The 12,799-nt window shown below is 44.6% G+C and overlaps 1 protein-coding gene across 1 annotated transcript; it reads right to left on the bottom strand.

Annotated features, from left to right (window-relative positions):
* Positions 1-744: 744 nt before the first annotated feature.
* Positions 745-11,434, bottom strand: ANKRD66 (ankyrin repeat domain 66; the record flags this gene model as incomplete). The annotated part of the gene is made up of 3 exons (XM_080917454.1): positions 745-961; positions 6,355-6,583; positions 11,272-11,434. 3 exons carry the CDS (start codon positions 11,432-11,434, stop codon positions 745-747), a joined length of 609 nt encoding a protein of 202 aa, XP_080773580.1.
* Between the last annotated feature and the right edge of the window lie 1,365 nt (positions 11,435-12,799).

Here is a 12,799-nt window from a genome sequence, read left to right as displayed (position 1 = left end):
AATACAGCATTTAACATTTTCTTATATGGTCTTCAAAGCTTCAATATGTGTTTTTTTTTAATGTCTCAATTTATATGCTATATATTTTTTGGAATATCTGATCTACTTTTTGTAAAATCTACCATTGAAAAACTAGAGTGACAAGCCCACAGTTCGCCATTTTCTGCCGGTGCCCATTGCCATATGGAGCAGATTCCCTTCCAGACAGGCTTTTCTCTTGTCTCTCATTGTGTAGAAGCATTTCTCAGACCATTGACCCTAGCTAGATATGATCATAGGTAAAATCTTCAATGTTGGTACTGTGGGCTCCCACAAGAGGAAAAAAGAATATTTATAGATTAAATCATTCATGTTGGGGAGTTTTTAGATTTTTGTTTTTGTTTAGCTTCTTATTTCGTCTTTTGCCCCCAGTCTAATTAACTTAATTAGAAGAGCTCTTTGAACTTGAACGTTCTGTAGCTATGTGTGTTGGTGAGGTGAAGGGCAGGCCATGCTGACACTGCATGTCACAGAAACAAAATGCAAGCAGCTGTCAGCTACGTGTCCCCTCTGTGTCACGCTTCTGGGCATCGGGTTTTGCAAGGAGACCTCGGATCCAGTAGAGAACACTCTGGCAAGACTTTCAGACTGAAAGACAGGCTGGGACTCTCTGCGGAAGCCTGGGGAAGGGCGGCTGAGTCAAATCCTGTGGAGACATCTGAGTATCCCCTCTGCCTCCAGTCTGAATCCCGGAGCTCCACCTTCTCATACCCTCTGGGCGTTAGAACGGTTGCGTCTGGTGGAGCCTCGGGCGTTGGAATGGTTGAATCTGGTGGAGACTCGGATTCTCTTCTTTTTGTTGGTGTTTTGATCCGGAGCTGGAAGGGATAGCTCTAACTCCCTCTTCTTGAGGTCCCAATCTGGATCTTGCTCGTCAAACAACAGCCCTCTCTGGCGCCGGTCCCTGCATTCCGGTTCAGCCCTGCAAAGAGAGCAGATAGGGTGGAAGGAGGGGCCTGGCCAGCATCGCAAAGCTACACACAGCGCAGGCCACTCCCACAGGTTTATTGAGAAGGAAGGAGGACAAGATCACACATGTTCAAGAACACACCTTAGATTCTAAACCTCCTAAAGTTCCGAAGGCCCCAGATACCAGAGAAATTACCTGAAGACAGGAAAAGCTAGAATGTGGTCTGGCTGTGACTAATCTCAGTCTGAAAGACAGCTGGAAGGAGGGGCTGCTCCTTTTCAAAATGCTCAAATTTCCAGAACAATCTTCATGTTATCGGGAAGCTGTTGTTTTTATAGAATGTTAGGGAAAAGTTGATGCCCCGGGTTTCGGCATCAATGTTAGTTAAAAGATGAAGGGAGTGGGGGAAAAGATGAAGAGAGTAGAGGGGGATATGGTCCATGAAGGTTCGAGGCCTGGGGACAAGGAGGATGCCTCTGGGAAACCCATGTTGGGAATCCCTTCCTCATAAGGGACCAGCCACACGACAGTATAGTAAAGAATAGAGTTTATTTAGGTCATGGGGGGAGTTAAGAGGATAGTAGAGGCAGAGAGAGAGAGAGAGAGAGAGAGAGAGAGAGAAGTGGAGACGCAGAGGCTGGCCATGAGCAGGTGGAGAGAGGGGGGGGAAGTGAATGGGGAGAGGAGTGGCAAGGGGGGGGGAGAGAAAGAGACCAAAAGGCCAAGAAAGCAAGAGAGAGAGAGAGAGAGAGAGAGAGAGAGAGAGAGAGAGAGAGAGAGAGAGAGAGAGAGGAGGGGGCACGGATCCCTGTTTATAGTGCCAGATAACTGTGGCGGAGCATCCCTGGCTGTTGCCAGGTAACTGTGGGGTAAGGTTTACAGAATTCCTGTTGTATTTCTTTCTATTTTCCTGTTTATAAAATCACACATGTTCATTGTTTAACATTTTAAAGTATAGCCAGGCACGTGTGCAGTACCCAGAATGTATAGTGAACTCCAGGCCAGCCTGGGCTACAGGGTGAAACCCTGTCTCAATCAATCCATGAATCAAGTGAGTTGAAAGGGCTGAAACATGAGAAAGAAAATGGTAATTGCATTCATTGTATGTATAAATAAATTAGGTAAGAATCACCTAGGAACTCCCTTCCTCACAATGTGAACTGGGAAGCTATGCTCTAATCTCCTTGCCTAGAGTCAGAAAACCTCTGTCCCCTCTACAGGACACGCATGGCCACATCCTGTATTGTGTGAGCAACTTTACTAGCCTGCCTGTTTCAGCTCATCCATCCTATGATGAGTTCAGCATTGACTTCTCGCCTTACTAACTCTGGTCCCCCACCTACCCGCTTTAGCCTGCGAGTCTCCTGACTGTGATCACTCAGTTGGCTAGGGCCTTCTGCTTCCACATTCCCTCCACCTTTTCTCTCCAACACCGGACCTATGCACATTTCCAACATGGTAGCTATACCCACACCCACAGGTTTTGCTCTCTTCCTTCTGCCTGATCTTCGCTATCCTTGCACGACCATACTAACTACATCTTCATCCATAATTCGGGCCTCCAAATTCCCTAATATCAGAAGGGAAGTAAGTTCCTGTGGGATGTGAATTCACATGTGATGCAGTTGACTATACAGTTTTTGTCTGCTTAACATTGCCTGCCCACTTTCCCTGACAGTACCCACTCCATTTTAGCTGTTCTCAGGCCAAATGTTATGTGCCTAGCTGAGGACGGGCTAAGATTGCTGAGCGGCAGGGGCTGGGACGATCAGTGGTTAGCCAAGGGCAAGACTCAGGAATTCCAGCATGAAAGGCTCCCAAGGATAAATACTGAGGAGCTGGGCACAGGGTACCTCACATACATACACACACACACACACACACACACACACACACACACAGAGAGAGAGAGAGAGAGAGAGAGAGAGACAGAGACAGAGACAGAGACAGAGAGACAGACAGACAGAGAGAGAGAGAGAGAGAGATATGGGGGGAGGGACGGAAGGAGGGAGAAGGGTGGGAAGGAGACAGAAGGAGAGAGGGTTGGGGTGGAAGAAGGGAGAGAGGGAGAAAGAAGGGAAAGAAAAGGAATATTTACAGATTAACTGGCTGTGGATAAAGAAGGGCTCATTGTGTTAGCAACAGGAAGTTGGATTATTCGTTTGAGAATTGAGTCAGTACAAAGATGGAGAAGGCTTCTGAAAAGTGAGCCAGAGATGAGGAAGAAGAAACAATTTTGTAGATTATCTCCTGAGTAGCCTAGGGGAGAAGAGATGTGTGTGTGTGTGTGTGTGTGTGTGTGTGTGATGTGTGTGTGTGGTGCATGCACGTGCATGCACTGTCTGTCTAGCTCTTTGTTCATGTATTTAATAAGATCTATTTGAACATGTTCACAGACCAAAACAAGGAGGGGGGAAGAAGAGAATAAAAATAATTAACAAGACAGGAGGAAACAAAGACAAAGCAAAGAACACAGGGTGTCTTTCCTGTGGAGCTATGGAAGACAAGGTGGGCTGAGGAGCCCATTCGCACACCAAAGCACCTGCTGGCCTCAGGCTCTCTCAGCATTACAAACACCCGTCACAGGGTCCACGCTGGCATGCTGGCTAGTTTCATCTCCCCTCACCCTGTCTGTACCTAAATTTCTCCTGCTCACGGCATCTTTCCCCTACTCAGTCCTACCAAACTCGGCCATTTTGACCATGTACTCTCTTGGCTCTTGGCCTTCCTGGCCCTCTCTTTACTCTCTCTTCTCCTCTCTCACTCTCCTTTCATGGCCCAGTCTGTTCTACTGGTCACGTTTAATCTTCTCAGCCAGACCTTGGAGCAGTCATTGTGCCATTTCTAAGATGGGGTCTCTTTGAGTTACTTCTACAGATAGCCAATCGCATCCTAGGCAATGGTTTTACTAGTTTAACTTTTTTGGGGGGATGGCAGTGCCAAAGATTGAACCCAGGGTCTCACATGGGCTAAGAATGTGTTCCACCCCTTAAACACACTCCCCCGTGCCATTTTTCAGTTGTGGGATTTTGATTTTGGAGGCTTTGTTTATTTTGGGGTTTTGTTGTTGGTTTTTTGTTTGTCTGTCTGTCTGTTTGTTTGTTTGTTTGTTTGTTTGTTTGTGACAGGGTTTCTCTGTGTAGCACTGGCTATCCTGGAACTCACTCTGTAGACCAGGCTGGCCTCAAACTTAGAGATCCACCTGCTTCTGCTTCCCAAGTGCCAGGATTAAAGGCTGCATGCATCCCCACTGCCTGCCCAGTCTCATTTTACTGCTTCTTTGAGACAGTCTTCATAATTTGCCCAGGCTGGCCTTGAACTCACTCTTTAGCCTAGGTAGGCCTGGTCTTGAATTTACAGTCTATCTGGGTCAGCCTCCTAAGCAGCTGATATTGAAGGCCTAAGCCACAGTCCTGGTTGAGCAGAACATTCTGACCATAACTATAGTTTGAAATTCATACAAGACAGCCCTCTGTCTCTGTCCTTTATCATAAGCTAGAATTGTGTCCAGGTTTTCTGTCTCATATTCCTTTCCAAGCAACAAAATTTAGACCATGCCATTAAAATTTTTCTTGTATGAATTGCTTGTTGACCCAACCAAATAATAGATTCATAAATTTTATTTCTATATTTCTCAAGGTTATAACTGCAGAGAGCAGAATTTATACTTAATCATATTCAACTGCTTGACTTAGGTAGTAAATAAATAAATAATACCTGGCAAGTTCTAGTTGGGCTAAAGGAGTCATAGGTAAATGTAGATGGGTCTTAAAAAAAAGAAGTCTCCTATGTGCCAGGGTGTTGGTACCCAAGAGCTCCTCCCCCTTCTCAGAGGAGAAGGGGAGCGGGGTATGGGAGGGACTAAATAGGGCAACTGCGAGGAGAGAGGGGTGGGCTGCGATTGGATTATAAAGTGAATAAATAGATTAATGGAAAATAGAAAATACAAACAAATTAAAATTAAACCTTCATAAAATAAACATACAAAGAAGAACAGAAGTCTACTTCATCTGCATCTTGTTTGTGTGTGTGTGTGTGTGTGTGTATGTGTTACATGTATGTGCTTCTGTGCTAAGGAGTACATGTTCACATGTGTACATACATGTACATAAGGAGACCAGAGGTCAGTGTAGTGTATCTTCCTCTTTATATTTTGAGATAGGATCTCCCATTGACCTTATAGCTTGCAGTTTTGTCTGGATTGGCTGCCCAGCGAGCCCCTGGGATCCTTCTGTCGCTGAATGGCTACCTTGGCTCTTTTACATGGCTGCTGAGGATCCAAACCCATGTCTTCTTTTTTGTAATGTAAGCACTGACAGAACCATCTGGGCAGCTCAGGAAGTGGAAACTGAGGTTCAGGAGGCAAGTTTTAACTTGTACAAACAAGCTATACCGCTAGCTCAAGTACCTTTTAGAAACCTGAGGGTGGCCATGAAGCTTAGGCCAAGTCTTGTCCTCGAACTTAGTGCCCCGCTCTTATCAGAGATAATTCTTGTAGGATCTAAAGCCAAAGAGCAAGGTACTTTTCCCCCTTGACTTGTCATTCTGATAAAAGAGAAAACATTAAAATGCACGTAAAACACATTACAGGGGCTGGAAAGTTGGCTCAGGCGTTAAGACCACAGGTGCCTTTTCTGCAGAGGACCCAGAGTTTTGTTTCTAGTGCTGAGCACTTGGTAGCTCCAGTTCCAGGGGGACTTGGCGTTCTCTCATGGCCTCACAAGCAGGTAAAACAGTTATCCACATAAAGTAAAAGAAAATAATCTGAAAAAACTACAACAAAAATGATACCAGTCAAAAGGAAAGGTGGTTCTCAGCCTGTGGGCCACCACCCCCTTACAGTTGTGTATCAGATATCCTGCCTATCAGATATTGGCATTCTGATCCAAAACAATAGAAACTTATAAGTATAACTTATAACAATATAATTTATAAGTAGCAATGAGATAATGGTTGGGGGTTCACTACAACATGAGAAATTTATGACAGGGCCACAGTGCCAGTTGTGGTGGGGCATGCCAGTAAAATTTGCTGAAGGAGACAGAGGCAGGAAGATCATGAGCTCGAGGCCAGCCCGAGCTACACACTGGACTGCAGAAATGGCTTAGTAGTTAAGAACACTGACTGTTCTTCCAGAGGCTGGGAGTTCAATTCTCAGTAACCACATGGTGACTCACAACCACCTGTAATGGGATTTGAGGCCCTCTTCTGGTGTGTCTGGAGACAGCGACAGTGTAGTCACATAAAATCAATATATATTTAAAAAGAGAGAACCTAGGGTCACAGCTTTAGGAAGGTTGGGAGCCATGGGGTTAGGTCTTTTTGATTATTTACCTGAGATTAGTCAATTGACAAAGCCCCTGGTTGCAGGCTCCTTCCTGTAGCTGGAACAATACAGTACTTACATCTCCAGGAAGTCCACGCAGTCTTTCTGACCGTAGATCTGTGCAATCCTCTTGGGCGTGTCTCCAAAGAAGTCAGCAGCATCCACAGCTGCATGAAGTGCGTGCAGGGCTTTGAGTACATTCAGGTGGCCTGACTCGGCTGCAAAGTGAGCTGCGGTCCAGCCCACATCAGTTACCAAGCAGGGTCTGGCTCCATATTGTATCAGGAGATGTATCACTTCCATTTGCCCTTAGATACACCAAGGAGAAAAAAAGACAAAGGTGAGATTAAAGTGTCCTCAGGGGTCTGAGACCAGAAGCAGCCTATAGAGTACAGAAGCAGGAGGAAACTAGCTATTGGGGTACCTCTGCCTCGATATCAACATGCCCCTTCCTTCTCATTCTTCCTGGGAGGCAGCACTCCATCCTTATTCCATGGAGACCCGAGCCCTGTATGAACTCCTGTATTCTATCTAGAATGGCCCTCCTTTCTCTCCACTGTTCCAGCTTTTGCTCAAGACTTTTCCATCCTTGCACAAGCATTCCTCATTGCTTCTGCAACTGCAGTATCTTCTTCATTTGCTTGGTTTTTTTTTTTTTTTTTTTTTTTGTTGTTGTTGTTTACTTTGTAGAATTTGGGATTGAAGCTAGGGCCCTGCATGCCCTACCCATGGTCTCTAATACTGAGTTATAGTCCTTATTCTCGTTACGTTTTGAGAGAGGGTCTAATTAAGTTTTGAAGATTTCCTTTGGCTTTATTCCATAACCTAAACAGTTATTGAACTTTCTACCCTACTCATAATAACCAAAAGTTGGAAACAACCTAAATGTCTCTTAAGAGAATAATGAATGAAGATTACACAGAGGAATATTACTCAGCTGCTAAAAATGGTATCATGAAATTCCCAGACAAATGGATGGAACTAAAAAAAGTCATCCTGAGTGAGATATCCCAGACTTACAAAGGCAAATTTAGTATGTACCCACTTATATGTGGATGTCAGCTGTGAAATCAATGGTAACAAACTATCATCCATAGAGCCCCAGAGATTAACTATCAAGTAATATACTACAGGGTACAGACAGATCTCATTAGGAAAGGGAAATAGAACAGATAGTTATGAATAGATGTGAGGGGCTGAACTAAGAGGACCAAGTGGAAAATGAGGGGAAGGAGGGTTGTGAGAGGGAATACAGGGAGAACAGATAAAATTAAGGAGCATTTTGAAGGGTAGTATAGAAATATAATACAGTAGAAATGTGTTCTCTCTCTCTTTCCCTCCTTCCCTCCCTCCCTCCCTCCCTCCCTCCCTCCCTCTCTCTCTCTCTCTCTCTCTCTCTCTCTCTCTCTCTGAAATCACCAAATACCAGGGGAGTCAGAGACCCAACTGTCCATCTCTTGTTACCACACAAAACTTCCAGTACCAGGATTGGGTTCATTGAATTGAATTGTGGGTCAAAAGGACCTCATGGAAATCCTCAAACAGCTCAGGCTGTGGCCAGTAGTGTGGGTTGCTCTCGGCAAACTGCCAGCCAAGCCTCGTTGCTGAAGACAACACCTACACATCTCCTGGAGGATGGAGATGCTGACCCAGTGCCTACACAGAGCCTGCAGCCCTGTGCTTCGCCATCTTTGGTATAAGAAGTTACTCTTCACAATCTCTTATATTTATTTATTTATTTACTTTTATCGGGCATATTTTATTTACATTTCAAATGTTACCCCCTTTCCCGGTTTCCCCTCCACGAACCCCCCATCCCATTCTTCTCTTCACACACTCAAAAGAGAGATGTGAGCCCCAAGCCAGCCACAAACCCTTTATCCACAACAGCGTCCTGTCTGCAGGACAAGTTAGACGATGGTGGCACAGAGCTTATGGGAGTAACCAACCAATAACTGATTTGCCTTCAGCCCCACTCTAGGAGATGCAACTCATACCCAGCACTACCTGGGTGACCAAGAACCTGAGACTAGATAACCCATGGACCTAGGGTAAAACCTGTTAATATTGGTCTAAAAAAGGGAGGGAAGAAGTGTACTGATAAAGACCCCTAATGACATTCTGTTATACTCATAGATGAGTGCCATGACCAGCCATCACCAGAAAAGCTTCCTCCTGGAGCAGATGGGGACAGATACAGACCCTGGAACACTCAGTGCTAACTGGGATGTCACCATCAAGTCCCTTTTCAAATAGATCAGGAAACCCTGCAGAAGAGGAGGCAGAGAGACTGTAAGAGGCAGAGGAGATGTGGACACAAGGCTCTCTACGTCAGGATGAGAAAAGTTCATCTGAACTCAGAGTCCAAAGCAACATGCATAAGCCTACATGGGTCTGCACTAGGTCCCCTACACACACAGTATGGCTTTCAGTTTAGTGTTTATATGGATTCCTGAGTGTACAAGCAAGTGACTCTTGTGCCTGCTCCGGGCTCCTTTCCTTCTGTTAGTTTGTCTTGTTCAACCTCATTACGATAGTTCTATCTTATTATATTTTATTTTGTTTTATTTTTTAAAATGAATGAATGAATGAATGAAAACCTAGCCACTAGGGTAAAGGTTAACAACTGAACTGTCACTTATACCTGCTGGGAAGGGAAAATCAGTTTTCTTCAGTAGGACACTGGGTCTATCAACCACTCCAGGGCAGGCCTCATGTTCAAGAGTTAACCAACTTTGTAAGGGACTGTGGGGCTTGTTTTGGTTTGGTTTGGGGTATTTTGTTATTGTTGTTTGACTCTGTGTGTGTGTTGTGTGTGTGTGTGTGTGTGTGTGTGTGTGTGTGCCCGAGCGCGCAGTTTTATTCGGCTACAGTTTGCTGGGTTTGGTTTTCTATTTTTAGGTGTGGTTTTATTTGTTTCTTTGATTTGGGTGGTGGTGGTTATTGTATTGATTTTTTGAAAAAGAACTTGAAGTTGGGTGGTAGGGAGAAAGACAGGCTCTGGAAGGACTTGAGGGAGGGAAAGAATATGATCAAAATGTTTTTTAAATTTAAAAGTGTTTTGCATGATAAAAATATAACAAAACATTAAAAAGAATCAATTTTAACTAAAAAACAATGTTTAAGACATGGGTCGATGAGATAGTCCATTATGCAAGCCTAGTGACTCGAGCCCAAAGTTATTCAAAGTAGACGAGATCCAACTCATGAAAGTTGTTCTCTGACTTTCATATGTACACCATGGTTCTCACATCACGCACACGGCTTGCATACACACATACACACACACTCTCTCTCTTAGCAGTTTGAGCACTCTTAGGATACACCTGACACAGTTTAAGAGCACAGGGCTTTCTATTCAGACTTGTGGGGTTATATCCTGCCAGCCATCAATCACACACATACACACACACACACACACACACACACACACACACAATACCTTGGATAGGAAACAAATGCCTGGGAAGTGTTAGTGATATATACCCTTAGTCCCAGCACCCAGGGCACACAGGCAAGTGGATCTTTGATTTTGTGGTCAACCTGTTCTATGAGTCAAGTTCCCAGACAGCCAGGGCTACACAGAGAATTCCTGTTCCCAAAAAAAAAAAAAAAAAAAAGAGAGAGAGAGAGAGAGAGAGAGAGAGAGAGAGAGAGAGAAGGAGAAAGAAGAAGGGGAGGAGAAGGAGGTAGAAGGAAAAGGGACAGAAAACAAATGCTTTATGTACAATGCCCTCATTCCTCATTTGTAAACTAAGGTTATTACTAGTGGTCTCACTGAATCCTCGAGGAGTATGAATGAATTTCCAGACAGGAAGCACCCAGCATCATGCCCAAAATACAGCCCATGTTCCCTAAGATGTCATCTGGTATGGCTACCAATGCTCTCTATTTAGATTTCTGCAAAAATACCCCAAGCTAAGTTTTCTTACAGCTGGTCTTACTTTCTGCCTGGTCCTTTGTGCCCCTGCCCCCAAGAAAGAAAACAAATATGGAGAGCAAAGTTGACTATAATACTGTTTTACTTAACAGGTCTTGGTGGTATTTATTACTAAAGACTTTTTAAATGTGTGTATGTGTGTGTGTGTGTGTGTGTGTGTGTGTGTGTGTGTGTGTGTGTGAGTAGGTACTTGCTTAGTTAGGGTTTTACTGCTGTGAGCAGACACCATGACCAATACAACTTATAAAGGATAACATTTAACTGGGCTGGCTTACAGGTTCAGAGGTTCAGTCCATTATCATCAAGGTGGGAGCATGGCAGTATCCAGGCAGGCATGGTGCAGGCTGAGCAGAGAGTTTTATATCTTCATCTGAAGGCTGCTAGTGGAATACTGACTTCCAGGCTGCTAGGGTGAGGATCTTAAAGCCCATGCCCACAGTTACACACCTATTCCAACAAGGCCACACCTCTAAATAGTGCCATTCCCTGGGTCATGCATATTCAAACCATGACAGTGCTCACACAAATACATAATACACATGTATACATGTACTCCAGAGACAGGAGATGTTGATTCTCCTGGAGCTGGAGAATAGGTGGATGTGGGTGCTGGGAACCAAACTCTGATCCTTATAGAAGCAGTAATCACTCCTTACTGCTGAGCCATCTTTCCAGCCCGGATATCCAAAGACTTTTGTCACAAACTTTATGTTGTCTGACTGGCTGGGGGGGGGGGGTAATGATTCATCTTCATCTACTCCATTAATGACATCATGATGGCAGAGAACTAAGAGGAGCACATTTATAGTCTCATCGCTGTACACATAATCTAGCTCCCCATCAGAGCATTCCCACCACTGCTTCCATTATATAGAAGAATTAAAGGGATGCAAACCATTAGATAATATTGTCCAGGTGCTACATTGGTAAGGGTTAATGCCAGGGTTGAAATGTCCCATCTATTGCTAAAGAAACGTCCATCCCACTCTCTGACACAGGCTGATACACTTAGGAAAGTGGACTAGGAATGGGTCCACAGAGGCACTGTCCCCTGACCTCTGATTGCAGCCCAGTGAAGCGGGGTCCTGTCGTTCCAGTCTACATCCTTGTAGTTTGGGTCACAGAGACCTTTCTTCAAAATCTTCTTCACTGAATTGCAGTCCCCTGCAGCCACAGCCTGGTGGAGCTTTGTCATGTCTGATATTTTCGACAGTTCCATCCCAGAATCTGTTGGAAAAGATACAGGTCACTGAGAACTTTTCACACCTAGCAAGGAAGGGCTCCCTAGGTTTCCCATTAGTGACTTGCTTTCCTGTCTTGTGGATTTGTATCTGAAGTTGCCGTGTATGTGTGAGTGTGAGTGTGTGTGTGTGTGTGTGTGTGTTTGTGCATGTGTGTGTGTATGTGTGTGTGTATGTGTGTGTGTATGTGTGAGTGTGTGTGTGTGTGTGTGGGTGGGTGGGTGTATGTGTGTGTGTGTGTGTGTGTGCATGTGTGTGTATGTGTGTTCTGCTGTGTGGGTCCCCTAGCTCCCAGCTAGGATGGATAGTACTCACTGTTCTCCAACCCAAAACTACTAATAGCCCCCACTTTACCCAGAATTATCTCTAAAGTCAAAGACTCACACTTGACTGTGTGTCCTCCTCCCACCCTTCAGTGTGACTTTCTCCTCCTCCGTCAGAGTCCCCTTAGTTTTATGCTACCTTATTTTGACTGTGGAATTCTGCATCTTGCCTTTCTATTGAGTGGAAGCATCCTGAGATGCGGTGGGAACAGCAGTAATTTGCATTCAGTTTGGATCCAGCATCAACGCTTCATGGACACCAAAAGCTACTGCCACACTTCATGGGGAGCACAGCTTGCCCACACACAAGCAAAACTGCTATAAACTGTCACTAAGGGTAGGCCATGAGGGGCATGGAGAGATGGCACATCATTAGAGTGTGGTTTTTTTTTTGTTTGTTTGTTTGTTTGTTTTTTCTCAAGCATGAGAACATAAGTTCAGATCCCCAGAACCCACATAAAAAGCTGAGCATGGTAGCTCACAGTTGTAAACTCAGTATGAGAAATAGAAACAAATGATTCCTGAGGCTCCCTAGATAGATGGCCTGATGTTCCAGGCTAGTATGACACCCTGTCTCAAACAAAGAGTGGGAGGCTGAGAATGAGCCAACACCTAAAGTTGTCATCTGAACTATACACATACATACACGTGCACACACACATACACCACACACACACACACACATACACATACACCCCGCCACACACAGCTTTTCTCCCACACATTCCCACATATACATATGCACACATACACAAAATACTATGCCATGAGAAACCAGCTTTCATACTGCAATCTACCAACCCTTAGGGGTCCCTGATTTTAGATTTGGGGGACTTATGAAGTGAAAAGTGTTTTTGTTGTTGTGTTAAAATGTCACAGGTCTTGTTCCTTTTGTTCTTACTCATCTGTGGTTTAAAGGCAACCGGAGAGAAAACTGCTGATGGCGGCAAACTGCTGTTCACACACTTCCCAGAGTGCACAGCCTCAAGGGGACACACTCCATGTTACAATAAAGAGCAC

This window comes from Micromys minutus, assembly GCF_963924665.1.
Source record: "Micromys minutus genome assembly, chromosome: 5".
NCBI lineage: Eukaryota > Metazoa > Chordata > Mammalia > Rodentia > Muridae > Micromys > Micromys minutus.
Note: the sequence above shows the minus strand (reverse complement) of the source record. Positions and strands in the feature narration are given on the sequence as shown.